At 33.8% G+C, this 21,891-nt stretch overlaps 2 protein-coding genes across 6 annotated transcripts in view; one reads left to right on the forward strand and one right to left on the reverse strand.

The window, feature by feature from the left end:
- PDS5A (PDS5 cohesin associated factor A) overlaps nucleotides 1-21,891 on the forward strand; it is a gene marked incomplete at its 3' end in the record, with an annotated part of 128,525 nt that overhangs the window by 47,473 nt on the left and 59,161 nt on the right. For all 5 annotated transcript variants that reach the window (XM_082653805.1, XM_082653801.1, XM_082653802.1 and 2 more), the window contains exons 3-11: nucleotides 1,754-1,957; nucleotides 3,035-3,121; nucleotides 3,653-3,750; nucleotides 8,093-8,219; nucleotides 10,785-10,865; nucleotides 12,771-12,911; nucleotides 16,184-16,299; nucleotides 18,464-18,558; nucleotides 19,464-19,609. In XM_082653805.1, the coding sequence (XP_082509931.1) occupies nucleotides 1,754-1,957; nucleotides 3,035-3,121; nucleotides 3,653-3,750; nucleotides 8,093-8,219; nucleotides 10,785-10,865; nucleotides 12,771-12,911; nucleotides 16,184-16,299; nucleotides 18,464-18,558; nucleotides 19,464-19,609 (1,095 nt within the window). The remainder of the gene's footprint in view (nucleotides 1-1,753; nucleotides 1,958-3,034; nucleotides 3,122-3,652; nucleotides 3,751-8,092; nucleotides 8,220-10,784; nucleotides 10,866-12,770; nucleotides 12,912-16,183; nucleotides 16,300-18,463; nucleotides 18,559-19,463; nucleotides 19,610-21,891) is intronic.
- Nucleotides 15,260-15,612, reverse strand: LOC309821429 (metallothionein-1E-like). The gene has a single exon (XM_082652704.1). It carries the CDS (start codon nucleotides 15,550-15,552, stop codon nucleotides 15,382-15,384), a length of 171 nt encoding a protein of 56 aa, XP_082508830.1. The 5' UTR covers nucleotides 15,553-15,612; the 3' UTR covers nucleotides 15,260-15,381.

Below are 21,891 nucleotides of genomic sequence, written 5' to 3' on the forward strand. Positions count from 1 at the left end.
TGGATGAAGTAATAGTAGTGTAATAAATAATAATTTTAAAAAGAACATCTGGTCCTTGGGAATTCGCTAGGATTCAAAACTTTCAGAAGGGAATGCACCACACACATTGTCATAAAATATAGACAAGTATAATATGAATGGCTTAACCTGGGAAAAACAACACAGATGTGGATGACTGTAAATCACTATGCCATATGCATTTCTGATTTAAAAGGTTTTAAAGTAGAATTAGAATACTTTATAAATGTGATTTGATTTCCATATTATTAACATCTCTATATCAAACTAGTGATGCACAGATAAAATCAGAAAATCAGAAGATTTTATATATTAAAATCAGAAAAAGAATAATACATCTTCCCCACCCCCGATTAATATTTAACATTATTTGTTAAAAAAATTTTTAAAAGACAAGTCTTATTTGGTGAACTTTCATTTCAACTATTAATATATGTATGTTTGTCCCATATCATGTGGTAAATGTGTTCTTTTTTAATTTTGACTTTTGATATAATTGCTGACTTGGAAAAGTTGCAAGAATAGTAGAGAGCTCCTGTATTCTCCAGATGTTGACTGTTTCCACTTTTACTGTTCCCTTCCTCCTTCCCCACCCCCAAGCTCTGTATGAGCACAAAGCCATTTATAATAAAATCACCGAATTCAGTTCTTTAAGATGCCATTCCTGACATTTGTATTTAGGCTCATAAGGAATAGTGATTTACAGTCATCCTCATCTGTGTTGTTTTTTCCAGGTTAGGTCATTCATACTATACCTGTCTATATTTTAGGACAGTGTATGTTATACATTAAAATTGGATTATAATTAGAAAACCAGTCAGTGGGATTTACTCTCATAACAGAATTAGGTGGAAAACATCACTTCAGTAGACACAGAAAAAAGTATTTGAAAAAACCCAGCACTTACGATAAAAAGTCTTGTCAAAATAGAAATAGAAGTACACCTTCAATATTTGAGAATGGTGACTGGTTAGGTGAAGTCTGATTTATTTAAAGAAGAATTTTGATGGCATGAGGAAATAATCATGATTGGATAAATGAATAAGGAATGACTATATGGTTATTTGCATCTTTACAGAGAAAACAGACCAGCATAAAATACACAAAAACATAAATAGTGGTTATTTTCTGGGGTTGAGAAATTATGGATTTTTTCATTATACTTTTTTTGCCTTTTAGAGTGATTCTAAAATGTGCATTTGTTAATTTTGAAACCATAAATAAGAACAGAGGTTATTTTATAATTAAGGCTTTTAATCAGAAGTACAACTACATAAAAATATTTAAACATGGCTTTCTATTGTGAATTGCAAAACCCATTAAAGTGTGAAATGAAATAGTTTTAAGGAGCCTAAATCAAGGCAGCTTTGATGATAAAATGTACAAGAAACATAATTGATGAGGTTGCAAAATAACAAATGATTTGCTTATCCATATGAAGCCATGAACTTTTTACCTGGGGCTAGATATAATATAATAACGAGAGTCTTTAGTTCTTCGTAAACCTGGTACAAATGCAGATAATGTATCTATCAGTAATCCAAAAGTTGGCATTTGTTCACGCTTGGAATCTTTACTCGAATTCTTAAATGAAGATGTACAAAAATTGATTGTGAATCCTCTGATGGTAACTGATTGCTAGTCTGTGTTGTAATGGAGATGATTAAATATATATACTCCACTGGTTTCTAAATATCAAGAGTTGATTATATTTTTCTTCTATATATTTTTGCAGATGGTAGTCAAAACTTTTATGGATATGGATCAGGATTCAGAAGATGAAAAACAGCAGTATCTCCCACTAGCCTTGCATCTAGCATCTGAATTTTTTCTCAGGAATCCCAATAAAGATGTGCGTCTCCTTGTAGCATGCTGTTTGGCTGACATCTTTAGAATCTATGCCCCAGAAGCTCCATATACTTCCCACGATAAACTTAAGGTAAATACAATCTTTACAAAATTGGTTTACTTTTATAGTTTAGCTTACTACCCTTAGGAACATAGGTTTCATTTTAATCATCCTGTGACCGTAAGAAGATTATATCATAAGTTCTAAAACTAATTAATTATTCATTCAATTAATATTGAGTATCCACAAAAATGATTGGTATTTTTATGTGGCATTAAAAGGTATGGATCAAAACTAGTCCCTGTCTGCTCATATCTAACCTTCAGGAATATCCATCTGAAAGCCCAGATGGCTGAATTGAAGGGGGGATGGTGGATGAATGACACTTTTCAAAACAACTATATAACAGAATTTACACATTCAAATGACTGTTTTCCCCTGCAAGTTATATTATATGCAAAACTGTATGATCATCTTGATGGTTCTGCCTTTGTTAGAAATGTTTGAGGAACTCCTCTTTTGAGTTGATCTCTTGAGCTGATTTCGTATTTTGAATACTTTTATACTTTAATCCTTTGGATTGCTTTCTTTTAAATAGTCCTAAAATCAGTTTGTTCCATACTGATACTATTTGGGGTTAAAACTTCTAAAGAAAGCTTATTAAGAAATGGAGCACTATTGTTGTGGAAAGTACAACCCTTGGACCAGTCTATTATTGCTTTTGTTCCATACAACTTTGTAGTCACTCATCAAATTCAAAACTAGGTACTGAAAATTACTATTTAATTTGGGAAATTATAAGGGGACACTCATATCCAGGTACTTAAACTGAAGATAACTGCCATAATACAAGATGAAGATAGTGAATAAAGTTCTGTACTAGAAGGGTAGCAAGATATAGAACCTATGGTCCTCTCAGAATGAGAAAGCCTAAAGATTTGTGGCAGTAATAATCTTTATTTTTGCTTCTAAAGAATGTAATTTTAGGTGATTTGCTGTTTTCCAGATACTTTAAGTAATGGACTAGGCCAGTCCCAAGTCATTGGCTAAAGGAGAATTTTCTTTTATTGTCTATAATGGAGAATATATATTGTAGACTATTAGTGTATTGTGAATGTGACAAGTATTTGTATCTAAATTAATATGTTTTATCATTTTTTAAAACAGGACATATTTTTGTTTATTACCAGACAATTAAAGGGTTTGGAGGATACAAGGAGCCCGCAGTTTCATAGATACTTTTATTTATTAGAGGTAAACAAATTTTATTTAATAAATATCACATTATTTCATGTTGTAGAAAATTCTTTATAGTAACTTTATAATGTAAAATGAATCTTTTGTTTGTTTGTTTTATACTAAGCCCACTTAAGAAAATGTCATTTACAATCTTTTTTTTTGCTCCTCATATCCTGCAAAGATAAAGCATATTCCACTGGCAAAGCTGTTATATTATTTGAAACTTTATTTTTATATTTCTGTTTTTATTCTTTTCTAATCCCAAAAGAGATTAAGTTGAATTAATTTTCACTGTGCCCTATATTTTGTACGTATATATGTGTTACTAGTCTCTGACAGTATTTTTCAATTAGAGAAGTTAATACCAGCAGATACGTCTTTTTAAAGATCAGAGTACGACTGTTTAAACAATTGTAATTTTATATGTTGGGCCATTATAAGTTTTACTATAGATTTATAATTCTAAAAATTAAATTTTATTAATGAGCTTGCTTTTGTGTAACTTTTATGTATGTGTAAATAATTTTATTTATTTATTTATTTAAGAATTTAGCTTGGGTTAAATCATATAACATCTGCTTTGAATTGGAAGATTGCAATGAAATTTTTATTCAGCTTTTTAGGACTCTCTTCTCAGTGATCAAGTAAGTTATTTTTTAAGCATCTCTGTCTCTTTTTCTTGCTCTGTGTATTAAAGTATCATGTACTGTGCATTTACACTAAGATCTTTTAGTTAAAAGGAAATGTTTTCCTTAGAAGAGTTAACATAAAAAGGAAAATAAATTCTGTTGTCTGAAACCTGCCTTTGTCCTTATATTACCATTTTGAATAATGGTATCAATTGTATAGGTTGACTCTTGTAAAGCAAGCGGTATGAGACCTTATATAATGAAGTACTAACTGATGAGGTGGAAATTTTAAGTATTGTAAGTATCATTAGTGAGTACTGGGAGGCATAATAGCTCAGCGGTTAAGTATACTGACTTTGATATCTTCTCATTTTACAGCTAAAAAAAATCGTAAGCATTGCTCTTTCCTTATAGAAATAGGGACATTAATGTACAGAGGAGTTTGGTGGCTTGCCGGGGCACAAATTGCTGAACAGGAGAGCCAAAACTGATTTCAATCCAGTGTTTCATTCTGGTGTGTGTGTGTGTGTGTGTGTGTGTGTGTGTGGTGTGTGTGTAGTAAACCAAGCATTGTTATGAGATGTGTTCTGCAACATTACATTATATGCAAACATAATATATGTCAAATATATTTTAAATTTTCTAGTAGCCACATTAAGAAAGGTAAAAAGAAACAAGTGAAATTTATTTAAATAATATACTTGGGCTTCCCTGGTGGCACAGTGGTTGAGAGTCCGCCTGCCGATGCAGGGGACACGGGTTCGTGCCCTGGTCAAGGAAGATTCCACCCACATGCCGCAGAGCGGCTGGGCCCGTGAGCCATGGCCGCTGAGCCTGCGCGTCCGGAGCCTGTGCTCCGCAACGGGAGAGGCCACAGCAGTGAGAGGCCTGCGTACCGCAAAAAAAAAAAAAAAATATATATATATATATATATAATAATAATAATATACTTTATTTATTTCATGTTATCCAAAAGCATTATTATTTCAACATAAGGCTCTCTATTCAGACTTTATCTTCAGTAGCCAAGTGGCTGTTGGATAACAGCTTCTGTATTGGACAGCACATTTCTAAAGTTTTCTGTAGATTTCTTATGAATACTTTAACATATTTTTCTTTTCCTTAGATAGAATGGTAGGAAGAGAATTAACCAGAAATAAACAGGAAAGGACTGGACCAACCTGGTCTAGTGATAGAAGCTTATAAAAAAACTGCATGAGAAAAAGCTTCCTGTGGCAACTAACTGAAGGCCCTTAAATAAAAGATAAAATGTATAAACTTTACCTTTGTGTTACTTAGCTTTTGCTGCATAACAAAGTAACCCACAACTTGGTAGTTTAAAACAGATTCCATTTTATTTTGCTCATGATTCTGCTTGTCAGTTCTTTCTCTCTGGGCTGGACTTGCTCCTGTATTTGCAGTCAGTTAGCAGGACATCTGGCAGTTGGCTGAGGTAATAGGACAACTGGGTCACGTGTCACTCTCTTGTCATCCAGCAGGCTAGTTCAGACCTCTTCTTATGCCGACTGGGTTTCAAATGTAGCAAGAAGGGCACACCCCACCACACAAGCACTTTTTAAGACCTCTGCATACTTCATGTTTACTTATATTTCATTGGCCAAGCAAGGTTCATAGGCAAGCCCAGATGCAAAGGCTGGTTAGATAGACTCCATATTTTGTTGGACAGAGCAGCGTTTTAAAGGCTTGTGCATAAGAGATGGGAACAGTTTGTGGCCATTGTTTGCACTCTACCACATATTTGCAGTTTTTTCTTTTAATATTAAAATCACCAACAAAATGACAAAAAAAAAATGCCTGACTTGTCATTCTGCCCATTTTGTGACCTTGGTTATCCACTTAAGTCCGCTTCCCACTCTGCAGTTATACTTCTTTCCTCTATTACTTTTACGTACAATCCTATCAATATTTTTCTTTACTGACTCTGAAGATCTAAGTTTATTGTTGACCTAATTATCTAATTGAAAGAATTCACAATGAGGTATCAGTAAATAAAGGACTTGCCTTTTGATAGAGTTTATTGATTTGTATTTACTGACACATTCACCATATATCTGGTATTCTTCATTCCTTCGCATATATGCAGATTTCCACCTGGTATTATTTTACTTTACTCTGAGGGACTTCCTTTAACATTTCCTATAGTTCAGGGCTACTGTTGATAGAATTCTTTCAGTTTTTATATGTCTGAAAAAGTCTTTTATTCCACCTTCATTTTTCAAAGTTATTTTCATGGTATGAATTTCAGGTTAATAGACTTTTTTTTTTCTCTTTCAGTACTGTTAAAGATGTTTCCTGCATCTTTCTCTGGCTTGCATTGTTTCTAATGATAAGTTTTGTCATTTTAAATCTTTGTTCCTCTGTAAATAATGTATCTTCTTTTTCTCTACCCACCTAAGATTTTCTCTATTACTGGTTTTAAACAGTTTGATTTTGATGTCCCATTGTGGGTGGAGCTCGTAGAGGATATGTGGGTTTACCCTTCTGATTACTCTATTAGATGCCCTGTAAGTTATAAGATTTTCCACTGTAGTTGGAACATGCACATTGTTAAGACCTGTGTGAATTCTGGGAATTATTCCCTCCACGCCTTTCAGGTGGTACCTTCCCCAAACTCAAGAAATTTCCTCACCTGCGTGTGCTGATCACTAAGCACCTGAAGACTCGGGGAGGGGGGTACCCTCTGTGAGCTTGCTCTCTGAGTAGCTCTCTCCCCTCTGGTATTCTGCCCTGCAAGCTATAGTCACCCCAGACTCAGGAAAACCATTAGACTCTGCTAGTATCTTCTCTTCCCATACTGAAGCCTGGAAACTTTACCAAGTAGGAAAAGTAAGCTGCGAAAATTGTTCCCTTGTTTCAGCAGCATGTGTATAATGTCTGAAAACTGTTATTTCTTATATTCTGTCCAGTTTTTTAGTTGTTCAAGTAGGAGAGTAAATCTTACCCCTATTATTGAAGCTTGGGCTGGAACTTGTGGAAATAATTTTTAAGTCCATTTTTCATTTATCTTTCCTTCACTCCTTTCCTATCCTCAAGTGCATATGGATCTGAGAGCTATATACTCTCTTCATTCTTTTGCATCAAGCTGAATATCTGTTCTTCTTCACCCCCTACCACACACACACATCCCACTATATAATTGATCTTTCACAATCTTGGCCTGTAGTAAACAAGATATTTAAGAGAGGATATGCAAGAGGGATATCTTTCTAAAAGGGGTATTTTTCTGCCTTGTAGAAAACTGTGTCTCTAACGATGGGACAATTTTTCTACCAACTTTATAAATTTTTTCATCTTTGATTTTACAACTAAGTGTCCAACAGGTGTATTATACATTATTTCAAACTAATTTTTTAAAAATTATAGGTAAGAAATACATAAATGAAATAACATTTAGTTTAGTCTTAATTTAAACTTCCCTGTGTCTGTAGTAGTACAACTAAGTTATATTATCTTGATTTGTCTTTGCATATGTATTCTGATAAATGTGAAAATGGATAGGTCAAGTCTTTATTTAAGATGCAGTCAGAGAGGGAGAAACCTAGATGCTCTACTAATTTATAACAATTTTGTAGCCAATCTTTTGGGGTAAGTTTGTATCAGCAGTAGAGATATTTATTGAGGAGGTCCACATTGACTCTATACTGGCTAAGGAAGCAGGACTGAAACTGATTCTTGGCTTTTTACTTCGTTGATTTTTCATTCGTTTGAAATTCTTTGAGAGATAGCAGGATGACATTTTCAGAACCTTCTAGTTATAAGTTCTGGTAAGCATTTTATATCATACTTTGGGTTTTCAGTATGGTTGAACTAAAAAGTCCAACGGCAAAAATATAGGAGTGTTGACTTAGGCTTTTTTGTGTGTTTATAGTTCTGCCTTATTTGGAGGAATTATTAAGATCAAAAAGGATAAAAAGGATGAAAAACTGCCTACCTTCATTATCTTGTACATTTTTTTTGTTTCCTTACTTAAAATTTTATCACCTTTTAAAATCCAGGGGCATATAAGCAAAGATGTCCTTTCTTTGAAGTTGACATTTTTGTTTAGTTGAATTTAACTCACTCTTTGAATTCTAATTGTATAGGGGCTTAATTAAATTTAAAGGTTTTTGTTTTTGTAAAATACTTTACAATGATATCTTAGTAGCTGTTTTAATAATCAACAAAGGGAGAAAGTAAATATAGAGCAGCCAAAGTTTCTTTGCCATTACTGGCATGGTTCCCTCAATCAGGTGAAAATCCTTTTACATTTGAGATAGTTGTTTTAAACTGGGAAGTTTTAATTTTCTTTTGTAAGCCTAATTGTTTTTTCTTTTTTTTTCTTCCTCTTTTTTTAAAGCAATAGCCACAATAGGAAAGTACAAATGCACATGCTAGACTTGATGAGTTCTATCATCATGGAAGGTGATGGAGTTACTCAAGAATTATTGGACTCCATTCTTATTAACCTCATTCCTGCACATAAGGTCTGTATAGTATGAAGATATTAAAGGTTAATATTTAATGGTAGTACTACACATATGAAAAATAATTGTTTTTCACCATTTGCAATCCCATGTAATTATTCCCATTATCATTCTCCAGCCCCAAATAAAATAGAGTAACACATATTGGTCTTATAGCTATTGTTATCTTTAGAAGATATATTGATTAATATATTATGGAAGATTTTCATTCAGTTAAGTGCTGCCTATTCTCTGGAAAACTAAAAATGTTCCAGATTGATTGACCACTCATATCTAATCTAGAAATTACAAGAGATTGGAGTACTGTCTTGGTTAGTTGCTGTTTGTTTGTTTTGGAAAAGAAAATGTATTTATTCTTTTGTAACGTAGATGTAGAGTGTAGGAATTTGTATTTCTTCTCAGAACCCATGTCCTACATTTTTCTTAGGCACTTTCAGAAAAAGATTTAGGCAGAAGTGGGAACTATGTGGTTAATGTTAAGGGGAAAAGGATGATTCAGAGCTGTATATTCCTCTCCATTTCCTTTTCTGTTTCTCTCTGCTAGCTCCCCCTAAGAAACTGAAGGACTTAGCTCCCTACCAGCTTCCCCTCTGGGGTGGACTCAGGCCTACCCCACTGTTGATATTTACTCTTCTGCCCTTTTCCTCTGACTGTTCAGTGACCTATTATCAGATGTTAAATGAAGATGTATCTAATGATACTTACTCACTATAAGATGCAGTCAATTATAAATTTTTCTCCTTACTCACTATATATTATTTGCATTTTTTTAATTCAAATGAGTCTGTAATTGGTCAAAATTTTGAGAGTATGGCATAGGGGGAGTATATGTCAGGCAAAATAAAGGAAAAACTTTTTGAGGAATAGTGTATTTGGTGTTTGTATTCTAGTTAGAGGTTATTTTTAATGAGTAGGAAATATACCTTTTTAGGAAATAGAAAGGTTGCCTTAATTTTTTTCTTCCAGTTTTATCGAGTTATAAGTGACATACAGCACTGTATAAGTTTAAGGTATACAGCATAATGACTTGACTTATATTATGAAATGATTTATTTCATTTAATTTAAACATTATAAAATGTTTAGTGAACATCCATCATCTCATAGATATAAAATTAAAGAAATAGGAAAAAAATTTTTTTCTTGTGGATGAAATGTCTTAACTCTCTTAACAAGTTTCATATATAACATACAGCAGTGTTAATTAGCTTTATCATGTTGTACATTATATCCCTAGTGCTTATTACCTCATAGCTGGAAGTACCTTTTGAATGCCTTCATCCAATTCTGCCCCCCCACCCCCCACCATAACTACAAATCTGATCTCTTTTTTTGTTATTGACCTACATAACACTATGTTAATTCCTGTTACACAATATTTCTATACGTTTCAAAATGCTCACCTAAATCTAGTTACAGTATATCAGCATATAAAGATATTACATAGTTATGGACTTATGTTCCTCACTCTGTACATTTCATATCTGTGACTCATTGATTTTTCACGTGGAAGTTTGTATCTTAATCTCCCTCACCTATTTGTTTCCTCCAAGGTTGCCTTAATTTTGAGATAATCTTATCCTCTTGCCAATGGAATAAAAACCTGGAGCAAGTGTTAGGAATCTACAGTTTGTAGACCAAATCTGACCCACTGCCTATTTATGTAAAAGTTTTATTTGAAAACAGCCATGCTTATTTGTTTTCATTTTGTCCGTGGTTGCTTCCTGCTACAACAGCCAGAGTTGTGTAGTTGCAGTGGTGACGATATGGCTGGCTAATAAAGCCTAAACTATTTACCATCTGGCTCTTTGCATAAAAAGTTTGCTGACTACTAACCTAGAGTATAGGATATCCTTGCCTTTTTGGGGGATAGGTGCGAGATGATGGTCAGTGAATCTCAGGTTGGTCTAAAACTGCAAAGTGTGGAGATGTTAATGGGTACTCTTCAACACAAGAATTCCATTTTCAGTAAGTTTTTAAAAATTAAATATATGTCTTTTCTATAGGCTTCCTCAGACCCTTTAATTTGTTACCATGCATTGGGAATCTTGAGGAGTGAAGACAGTATTTGGCGTTTTAAAAACATAATTGGCTGAGAATTTTACCAGAAACACTTACCAGGTCCACTCTTGCTCAGAACAGACGTTAATTAGACGGTGAAATACTGAGGATAGTGGGTTCGAAAGGGGTGTGTGCGTGCGTGCGTGCGTCTGTGTGTGTGTATTTGTTTAGGATGCATGGGTGTGATTGCCAGTTCAAATTGGTTAACAAACAAAACCAAAAAGCCTTAGGTCCAATTTAAGTTAAGTAAAACTAAACTTAATATAGGGTTGGGCTTTTGGCTAATTATCTAATGTATTTTAGTTTTTGATTCATGGTTGTGCTATTTGCAACTTCTGCATTTATGACTTGACTAGCAGATATTGGGCAAAACCTTGAATGGAGTTCAGTTATATTTTTTGCTTCATATTTTGTGGACTTGAAGACATTGGTGTTCTAGTGTTGCTATCTAGATCATAAATTCACTAATTCATTTGTAACTTTGCATATTTTTATTGTGTTTCAGAACTTAAATAAACAGTCCTTTGACCTCGCAAAAGTCCTATTGAAAAGGACAGTCCAGACTATTGAGGCATGCATTGCCAATGTATGTATTTCTGCCTATATTTTTTTTCATAATTCTATAGTTCTTAATCCATTGTACTAATTTATTGAAACCTTTCACATAAAGGCTTATTTAGCCTGTAAACAATTTCATCTTTTTATAAGAAATATATAAAAAACTGATATGTCTAAATGTAACCAAATGCAGCATAACTTTGTAAGCTATAGACATTATTTTTAAATGGCATAAGATGGGAGGATGTTATTTTATGAAAATTTGTTTACAATTTCTACTCTTTTTTCTGCTGCCTTTGTATTTATCTTTTTATCTCCTGGATATGCTGACCTCTTTCACTTTCTCCTTTCATCTTTATCTATGGGTCTCTCTCTATTTTCTTCTTCATGTCTCTAGGCCATTCTTCTGAACCTTTTTGGTTTGCTTTCTTAAATAATTGTTATAGAGTAATAAATTTTTTTTTTTACTTTATTGAATAGAAGTTTTTTCGTTTTCTTTTTGTTCTTTAAAAAATCAATGAAGTAATTTGGAAAAAAAATTATAATTCTACTACCTTAATGTAGCAATTTCATTATTGAACATTTGCTCAAACTCCTACCTATTTTTTTCATATATAAAACTTTGAATTGTCTTCATTTATACATGTATTTCCATATTTTGATTTTTTTATTTATGATAAGAATGACTATAAATGTTCCTTTGAATTCACATATAATTTACCTAATCATTTCCCTCTTGCCTCACATTTATATTTTTTCAGTGTTTTCCTTTAGTAACTATCTTTAGTAACTATCTTTAGTAACTGTCTTTGTAGCATTTCTCTATTGTTTAATTATTTTCTACATATAAAAACCCAAGTGAGAGTCTGTTAATTTAAATGGTATGAATTATTAGTATTATTTATATTACTAAATAAATACTTAAACGTGGTAAAAAAAAAATGTTTTCTCAAGTAGTACAAAAGGTATACAGTGAAAATTGTCTCTTCAAACCCTGAATATTCTTAATTCTCAGAAATAGGCATCACCAATAGATTTTCATGTATCCTTTCAGAATTTGTGTTCTGTGCTTATTTGTGTGTGCATGTGTACTTTTTAGTTTTGTTAAAACTATTTTCCTTACTCTTTTCAAGGTCTGTGTAATAAATATTAATGTTTTCTAACTCTTAATGTGTGTTGCTTTTCAAAAGAAATATATCATTTGATGATACTACCAAAAACATATGCTCAAATCGGTTGCATACAGCTGCCTCTGTAGCATTTTTACATTTAATTTTTTTTCTAAGTTTATGTGTGTTAGCAAGGAGTGGAGGTATCTTTTAATTTGTGCTTTTATGTTCTCTCTGTTTCTTTTTCCTAGAATTCTTTTAAATTATCAGCCTTTGTATCATCACATTTTCCTTCTCTTTGTCCTCTGAGTTACAGTGTTTTTGACTTTCTGGGTATTTAAAAAAAAACCAAACAACTCATCCTCCACCTTCAATTATTCTTTATTACTAAACTAATAGAATCCTCAAGCTTAAATAAAAATTCAAAAGATTAAGACTTTAAAAAATTTTCTGTGCTATAAAAGGAAATTTCTCAATAAAATTCTCTATAATGAATTACATAAACTATCTAAATTGTTTTGTTTTAATGAAAGTTAAGATTCCTAGAATTGTCATCCTAATTTGAAAGAAAGCTAACAACTCAATTACTTTTTATCTCTTTCATGTAACATTCATAATTTGATGATATTTAGAGGTTTATTTCTTCTGTTTTGGTGGACTGTCCTATCATATATATTAGTAATTTAAACATCTGTTCTTTTTCACCACCTTCACTTGTATATGGAATGCCTAATTATATCGTTTTCTTTTAACATGTTTATAAAAAAACCTATCTAAGTTTTTAAATGAAACGGATATTTTATTTTTATGTTTATCTCCTGTAGTTTTTCAATCAAGTCCTGGTGCTGGGAAGATCATCAGTAAGTGATTTGTCAGAACATGTATTTGATCTGATTCAGGAACTTTTTGCTATAGATCCTCATTTATTATTATCTGTCATGCCGCAGCTTGAATTCAAACTGAAGGTAGGACTGACTATAATTTCTAAGCCCTTTAACATTTAAGAGAAAAATATATATCATATTGTTTTTCTCTAACTGTAAAAGAATAAAATGTGAGTTCAGTTTACCTTCTTATATTTAGTTAAGGTATGCATTTTTTAAACTTTTTATTTTATATTGGAGTATAGTTGGTTAGCAGTGTTGATAGTTTGTTGATCAAACTGTCAACATATAGTTGATAGTTTCAGGTGTACAGCAAAGTGATTCAGTTATGCACGTGGGCTTTCTCTAGTTGCATTGAGCAGGAGCTACTCTTTGTTGTGGTGCGCGGGCTTCTCATTGTGGTGGCTTCTCTTGTTGCAGAGCACAGGCTCTAGGGTGCGTAGGCTTCAGTAGTTGTGGTGCGTGGGCTCAGTAGTTGTGGCTCGTGAGGTTCAGAGTAGTTTAGGTACTATCTATATATAATTAGGGTGCCCCCTTTGGAGTCACCAGTGTGTGCTAAGCAGATAGCCTAGGAAGTTTTTATAGCTGTGGCGATTTTCTGTAGTTATATCCCTGAATCATATAGCTACAGCTTTTTATAGTTAAAAGTCCTAGGTTACAGTCCTCTGAGAACAATAAAAATACTTGAGAAAATGCTTCAACATAACAGTTTGTTTGATTTTGCTTTATACTGGGCCACTGCATGCAACTGTATACACTGTCCACTGTGTGGGTCCATAGTGCTATTATCGCTTATGTTTTAAGGGATACTCTGGAGTTGTGCTACTTAGCAGCTTTGCTATAGTCAGAAAATTTGCCACATTTTATATATAAGACTTTTTTCATGTTAGGCAGAGATAGACATTTACATTTATTCACCAATTTAAAACATAAAACAGTCATAATTGCTTTATTTTGGTTTTAGAAAATTTTTACAGAGAATTGTTCTGAATCAATTACTTTGTAATTAGAAGCAGTAACAGAGTGGTTACCTTTTTCAACTAAGGTTGAAGAAAAATAAAAACTAGGTGGCCATTTGAATTTCTTTCAGAAAGTCACTGGTAAATTACTAATGCAGAATTTCTCATTTTACCCATTATTTTAATTAACATTATATATATATATATATATTTGTATTCAAACAATGTATTAGGTAATATCTTAATGAGATAATTTTCACTTTGGTATAGATTACTAATAACAGCTGTACATCAGAGACACCAAATGATTTTTGCACCAGAAAAAAATTACCAGCACTATCATCATATTCCAACCTCACTCAGAGAACATATTTAAAAATTCAAAAAGGCAGGGGGTGGCTTCCCTGGTGGCGCAGTGGTTGAGAGTCTGCCTGCCAATGCAGGGGACACAGGTTCAAGCCCTGGTCCGGGAAGATCCCACATGCCGCGGAGCAACAAAGCCCGTGTGCCACAACTACCGAACCTGTGCTCTAGAGCCTGCGAGCCACAACTACTGAAGCCTGTGTGCCTAGAGCCCGTGTTCTGCAACAAGAGAAGCCACCACAACGAGAAGCCCGTGCACCGCAAGGAAGAGTAGCCTCCCCTCTCCGCAACTAGAGAAAGCCCGTGCGCAACGAAGACCCAGTGCAGCCAAGAATTTAAATTAAAAAGAAAAAGAAGGCAGGGGGTGGGAGCGAGTTTTCATTTAATTTTATTTCAGTAGTTAAATTACATAGATGTGAAATGTCACATTTGAAATAATCACTAAGCTACTAAAGTAGTCACCTTCAAGTAAAGTAAAATTTCCAGTTTTTCTAGTGTTTGACATTTAAGGGATAGATTGATTTTTCTTTAAAAAAATAAATCATGTTGGATACTAAGTTGGACTTACTTACCAAAAGGCAGCACTAATCTGCATTGTAGTCACATTGCTTGCGAAAAACTTTGTGAAAGAAAATCATTTTTGTAGTTATAAGTGTTAAAGCTTGAATTTTCATTTTTATCTTTGTTTAGTAAGTGTACCTATTTTAACCACAAAACCCCTATCCCTGAGAGTTGAGACATTCTTAAGGAAAAGATGATATCCTGGAGTCATTTTTCTTTTTTCACTTACTGCCTTTCCCCATAAATATTTTTTTTATTGACTTGCTGGTATTGCTTTAGACACATTATATTTGAACACTTTACAAATTAGCAACTGCTTTTCATTATTGCTTTTATTTTCCTAGTGAATATGTGACTTTTAAAAAGTTTCATGCACCATATGGTTTCAGAATAACTTAATTTATATTAAGACGTGACATCACTAGTGAAAACTAGAACACTTTTTATAGAGTATATTGATTCAGGATAAGAAAATAGGCCTCTATCAAAAAATAACTTTAAGTTTTGTTTTGGTTTAAGTCAACAACTTTTATTACAACTCACATATTTCATAGAAAAAAGAATGTAGCGTCAGGTCCAGTTGTGTGAAAAACGGTAAAATGCAGGTTTGTCCTGGTTGCTCTCTTGACACCCGGGGCAGGCTCTCCGCGACACCAGGCACAGCAGCTTCACTTGTCCGAGGCCCCTTTGCAGACGCAGCCCTGGGCACACTTGGCGCAGCCCACGGGGCAGCAGGAGCAGCAGCTCTTCTTGCAGGAGGTGCATGTGCAGGCTTTGCAGGTGCAGGAGCCAGTGCAGCTGCAGGAGCCGCCAGTGGGGCAGGAGCACTTGGGGTCCATCTGGAGGAGAAGTGAGGCCCAAGGTCCAAAGCACGGGACGAAGCCGGTTCACTGGTCCGGTGGGGGGCATCAAGTTTTGATTTTTGGTAGTGTTCAGTTCACCTGACCTTTTAGGTACTCTTAAGATTCATGCTCTTCTATTAAAATGAGTTTTCCTGAATCATGACATTATTCAGTATCATGTGCTCCAGTCAGCAGGGGAACCTTGATTAAAACTTCATGTATCAAAACCTTAATTGATATGGGTTTATGTTGGAGATCAAATTATAGGATTAGGGCAGGAATTATTTGTAGCTCTTCCCTTTATAGAATTTTTTCTAGGACTCTTACGGAATGTTAGAATTGAATGATTATCTTCATGTTTCTACAGCATCTGTACAGATTGCAAACAAGCAGTGAAGTAGGCATATATTAACAGTTGGGAGTGTATGGAATAAGAGCAAAGAACCTGATGATCTAACATGGAATCAAGTCAACTTCTGCACAGTAAATGAGAGAACATGATATTTTAAAGTTCTTATCATTTTAAGCAGAAATAATGAAATTGTAGCTTCTCAGAAATGTTTCATGTTATTTTTTTGTAATCTGATGAATAAACCTCAGGGTTTATTTATTTTCTTTTTTCCCTTAGAGCAATGATGGAGAAGAGCGATTAGCTGTTGTTCGACTTTTAGCTAAATTGTTTGGTTCTAAAGATTCCGATTTGGCAACACAGAATCGTCCTCTGTGGCAGTGTTTTCTTGGACGGTACGAGAACATAATTCTGTGGATTCTAACTTTTATATTTTGGAGGCTAGTGAATGTGGCGCACTTGATTAAAACCACACATATCAAAACTTTGATATGTGTTTGTGTCTTTAGTACCTGTGTTGCTGTCTTTATTGGAGAATAAATTGTAAGACAAATTCTTTATGAAGAAAGCTTTGTCTTATTTACCCACATAACAGGTTTTAATCTTTTTTGTGTGTGCTAAAATAATGTCATTAGAATAAATAATTCACATCTGAGAATGTTCAGAGTCTTAAATTTTTTAAATAAGTCATGAGACTGAAGACATCATGGTCCAAAACATGCTAGTATGTACTATGTGTTTTTTTCTAGAAGTTTTCTAGGTGTTAAACTTCTAGAAAAAAACATAGACAGTACACACTTACTGGTTTTAGTAGTATGCTTTTGGATGTGTCTCCTCAGGCAAGGGAAACAAAAGCAAAAATAAACACATGGGACTACATCAAACGAAAAAGCTTTTGCACAGCAAAGAAAACTATCAACAAAATGAAAAGGCCACCTGCTGAATGGGAGAAGATATTTGCAAATGATATATGTGATAAGGGGTTAATATCTAAAATATACAAAGAACTCATACATAAGTCAACCTGATTTAAAAATGGGCAGAGGATCTGAATACACATTTTTCCATAGAAGACATACAGATGTCAACAGACACATGAAAAGATGCTCAACATCACTAATCATCAGGGAAATGCAAATCGAAACCACAGTGAGATATCACCTCACACCTGTCAGGAAGACTGTTACCAAAAAGACAACAAATAACAAGTGTTGGCAAGAATGTGGAGAAAAGAACTGTGTACTGTTGGTGGCAATGTAAATTGGTACAGCCACTATGTGAAATAGTATGGAGGTTCCTCAAACATTTAAAAATAGAACTATTGGGAATTCTCTGGCAGTCAGTGGTTAGGGTTCATGCTCTCACTGCCAAGGGCCCAGGTTCAATCCCTGGTCAGGGAACTAAAATCCCACAAGCCACACAGTGTGGCCAAAAAAAATAATAATGATGAAAAATAAAAATAGAACTATTATTTATCTGAAGAAAATAAAAACACTAATCAGAAAAGATACATGCACTAGCTCTATGTTCATTGTGGCATTATTTATAACAGCCAAGATATGGAAGCAACCCAAGTACCCAGTCAGTAGATGAATGGATAAAGTAGATGTGATATATACATGAACAATGGAATTTTACTCATCCATAAAAAAAAGAATGAAATTTTGCAATTTGGGATAACATGGACGGATCTAGAGAGTATTATGCTAAATGTAATAAGTCAAACAGAGAAAGACAAATACTGTGTGATTTCATTTACATATGGAATTTAAAAAACAAAACAAATGACCAAACATAACAAAACAGAAACAGAGTCATAGATAAGGAGAGCAAACAGGTGGTTGCCAGAGGGGAAGAGGGTTGGGAGAGGAAACAAATGGGTAAGGGAGATTAAGGGGTAAAAAAATCACATTATTCATAATTAATATGTTTTTAAATTGCCCAATAAATTTAAAACTTGAGAGTTTCTCAGCTTATCCTTATTATATGCAGTTCTGAATTGACATACTGAGTTTCATATTATTAAGTTCTTAAAATATATTAGACCTAAAATAGCAGTTACAGGTTGGTCCCAGCCATATGAAACTTTTTTGCTATGAGGCAATATGGCACATGTATTTTATGTACTTACCTTTGAATTTCTGGGTCTGCCTCATATATGATTTGCTTTCTACCTCACATTCCTCTAGTATTTTCCTCCTATTAACTTCTTTCAAATAGATTTTGTGCATTTTGAATATTTATTTTTTGTTTTGTAGCATAATTTTAAGCTCCAATTTTTGGTTCTCCAGTGAAGGTAGTTTGGGTTGGGGGATGTGTTTATACCGTTTTTGTTTTAGCATGGTGAAAAAATCCTGTTGTAAAAAATATTCTTGTGAAATTATGTATCTTTTTACTTTATATTCTTCCTTCAGTACAAGTTAACAGTCATTTTAATAAACCAACACATCTTATAATCAGTAACTTGTTGTTTATAGGTATTTACGTAGCGTTGATATACCTTATTTGAAAATAGTTATTTTGCCTTACAACTAATATTAGCAATCTTTTTCTATGTAGATTCAATGACATTCACGTTCCTGTGAGATTAGAAAGTGTGAAATTTGCGAGTCACTGTTTAATGAATCACCCAGATTTAGCAAAGGATCTCACAGGTAAGGTAGCTGGTTTATTGAAGTATGAGAGTAATCACACAAATATATTTTAGTTGTGGCTTTTGACTTTAACTTCGGTTTCTGAATAGGTTTCACTCTGGCACTCTTTCAGGTCTCTATCGGTCATGGACTACTAGTAAGGGATTTCATGTTTATACAGTAAAATTACATTTGAAATCTTCACATTGTAATCCTTTGGAATTTTCTGGAAATCATAGTTTGAGGAAGTAGACTCTTCCTTATGACTCTGGGTTTGGGCACAAATCATTATATCTGTGTGATAATTAAATATAGTAACATATCTAATAATAGGTGGGAAAATGATTTCTTCTGAAGTAGACTAGAATTTCTCATTCTTCACTTGAAGTAGAGCATTTAAACCTACTTACTTGGTTGTAACAAATAAATAACTGCTATCAAAATATTGTTTACCAAAAAAGAGGAAATAACTTTATTTGTATCGTAGTTATTTAGGATTTTTTTTAGAGGTCACAGAATGTTATTTTATGTTGCGTAATGTGAAGATATATACCTATCAGCAAACTTGCTATAAGCATTTTTACTATATTTTAAGTCTTTTAATATGTATCGTTAACTTAAATTCTAAACTGTATTAAATCAGGTGCTGATTTGATTTCAGGTGCCGATTTGGCTTTTCCAGAATAGTTGATATAAAATGTTTTATTAAGATGTGACTTTACAGTAATAAATAGTGTGGTATAGTTTATTTTGTTATTATGTAGGGTATTGCCACCTGAAAAATTAAATAATTTTAATTTATGCCACATTTTACAATCATTGTTCCAGTATGGACATAAACTTAAAAGCATTAGGGTTTTTTTTGTCATTCTGAACATAGTGAATGTTATAGCTAACATTTAGCTTAATTTTTTCTCCTATTTCAGAATACTTGAAAGTTAGATCACATGATCCAGAAGAAGCTATTCGTCATGATGTCATTGTTACTATAATAACAGCTGCCAAAAGAGACCTTGCCTTAGTAAATGATCAGCTACTTGGCTTTGTAAGAGAAAGAACACTGGACAAACGGGTAAAATCTGAGGAATTTTATTCTTTTATAATTTACTGTGTTTACATTGTTAGCAAAATACAATAGAAATTATTTTCTATTTAAAGTTTTTCTGTGTGAAAGTCAAACTAATACAATACCAAATAAAAAGCTAATAATTTGTATGTTTCCTGTGTATCTTTTAATTATCTTTACAAATGAATACATTGGATTCTGTAGCTTTTCAGATCTTAGGCATGGGTTTTTTAGCCTACCTTTACAAAAAGAGCAGCTAAATTAAAGTTTTATTTTACCTTTACACTTACATGATGAGTTTCAGAAGGATAGTGATTGATCACCAGTATTTATTTCTTTTATAGTTAGCATCTTCAAAAGTAACTGTCTTAGAATATCATACTTTCTGTGAAAGTGGTGTTTCCATATTGCTGTGCTAAGCTAAGGGCCGAAATGATGTTTAGTTACTATTCTTTTTGTGTAATTTCCTCCATGTGGATGCAGTTAAAAACGTGGGTTGATAAAGAAAAGCAGTACTAAGAACAGTAGTAGCAGTTGCTAAGAAAGTGTCAACCATGAGTAAGAGATACACAGGCAAGGCAGGCTGATTAAATGTGTTACTTATTAACATCTTCAACAAAGGTTGCCTTTGCAGTGTGGTATTTTATTTGAAGCATAGTTGAAAATCTGCTACCCTCTTGAAACCAATGTAATTTAGCTATAATTTCAGGGTAGAAAAGCAGTATCTTGCTATAGAGATATAGCAAGATGCATTCTTTTTTTTTAACATCTTTATTGGCGTATAATTGCTTTACATTGTTGTGTTAGTTTCTGCTGTATAACAAAGTGAATCAGCTATATATATACATATATCCCCATATCACCTCCGTCTTGCGTCTCCCCACCACCCTCCCTATCCCACCCCTCTAGGTGGAGACAAAGCACTGAGCTGATCTCTCTGTGCCATGCGGCTGCTTCCCACTAGCTCTCTGTTTTACATTTGGTAGCGTATATATGTCCATGCCACTCTCTCACTTCGTCCCAGCTTACCCTTCCCCCTCCCCGTGTCCTCAAGTCCATTCTCTGTGTCTTTATTCCTGTCCTGCCCCTAGGTTCTTCAGAACCTTTTTTGTTTTTTTTTTTAGATTCCATATATAATGTGCTAGCATACGGTATTTGTTTTTCTCTTTCTGACTTACTTCACTCTGTAGGACAGACTCTAGGTCCATCCACCTCACTACAAATAACTCAATTTCATTTCATTTTATGGCTGAGTAATATTCCATTGTATATATGTGCCACATCTTCTTTATCCATTCATCTGTCGATAGACACTTAGGAGCAAGATGCATTCCTTAAGTTCTTTTGAAATAGTCGTAGGAAACAGATACATAAAGTAGACACCGTCTAACTTGTTCAACTGTGTCAGTAATTCTAACTCTGAGAGTTTTTTCCCCTTGGCTTTAATTTAAATGAAATGACACTCCCTACTGGTTAGTTGTTAACTACCCCCTCTCCCCCGCCCCCTACTCCCCCCTACTCCCAAACCAGATTTCAGGTATTGCCGTTTGTGTTACTTCCTCCTTTTAGAAACAGTTCACTCCTACTCCTGTCAGTGTTTGTTTATAGTTTCAGGAAGAGTTGAATAAATGATTCTTGCTAACTGAGACTGTATGATATGGTCTAATAATTCAAATAACACCTACTGTACATTTTAGGAACTGGTTTTTGGTGTAATGAATTAAATGACCTTGAGTATAGCCTTTCTGAATTTTGTTTTCTATAAAATGTGGGGACAGGACTTAAATCTTTGATTTCACGGCTTACATTCTTTTGTTTCATGTTAGACATGTCAAAAGACATCTGTTACCTGTTATATGGGAACAGAATTTCATTTCATCTACCAAATAGCATACAAATGAGAAAATTATACTAAAAAATTATAAGAAAGTATTAACTTAAACAAGCCAAAGATGGGACTCCCCTGGTGCCACAGTGGTTGAGAATCTGCCTGCCAATGCAGGGGACATGGGTTCGAGCCCTGGTCTGGGAAGATCCCACATGCCGCGGAGCAGCTAAGCATGTGCGCCACACCTATTGAGCCTGCGCTCTAGAGCCTGCGAGCCACAACTACTGAGCCCACGCACCACAACCAAGAATAGCCCCCGCTTGCCACAACTAGGGAAAGCCCGCGTGCAGCAAGGAAGACCTAATGCAGCCACAAAATAAATAAATATATTTTTAAAAAAATAAGCCAAAGATAAGTATACTCTGATTTGTTATTGAGACAAATAACTTGTGATTATTAT

The sequence above is a fragment of the Grampus griseus genome (genome assembly GCF_964374135.1).
Source record: "Grampus griseus genome assembly, chromosome: 4".
NCBI lineage: Eukaryota > Metazoa > Chordata > Mammalia > Artiodactyla > Delphinidae > Grampus > Grampus griseus.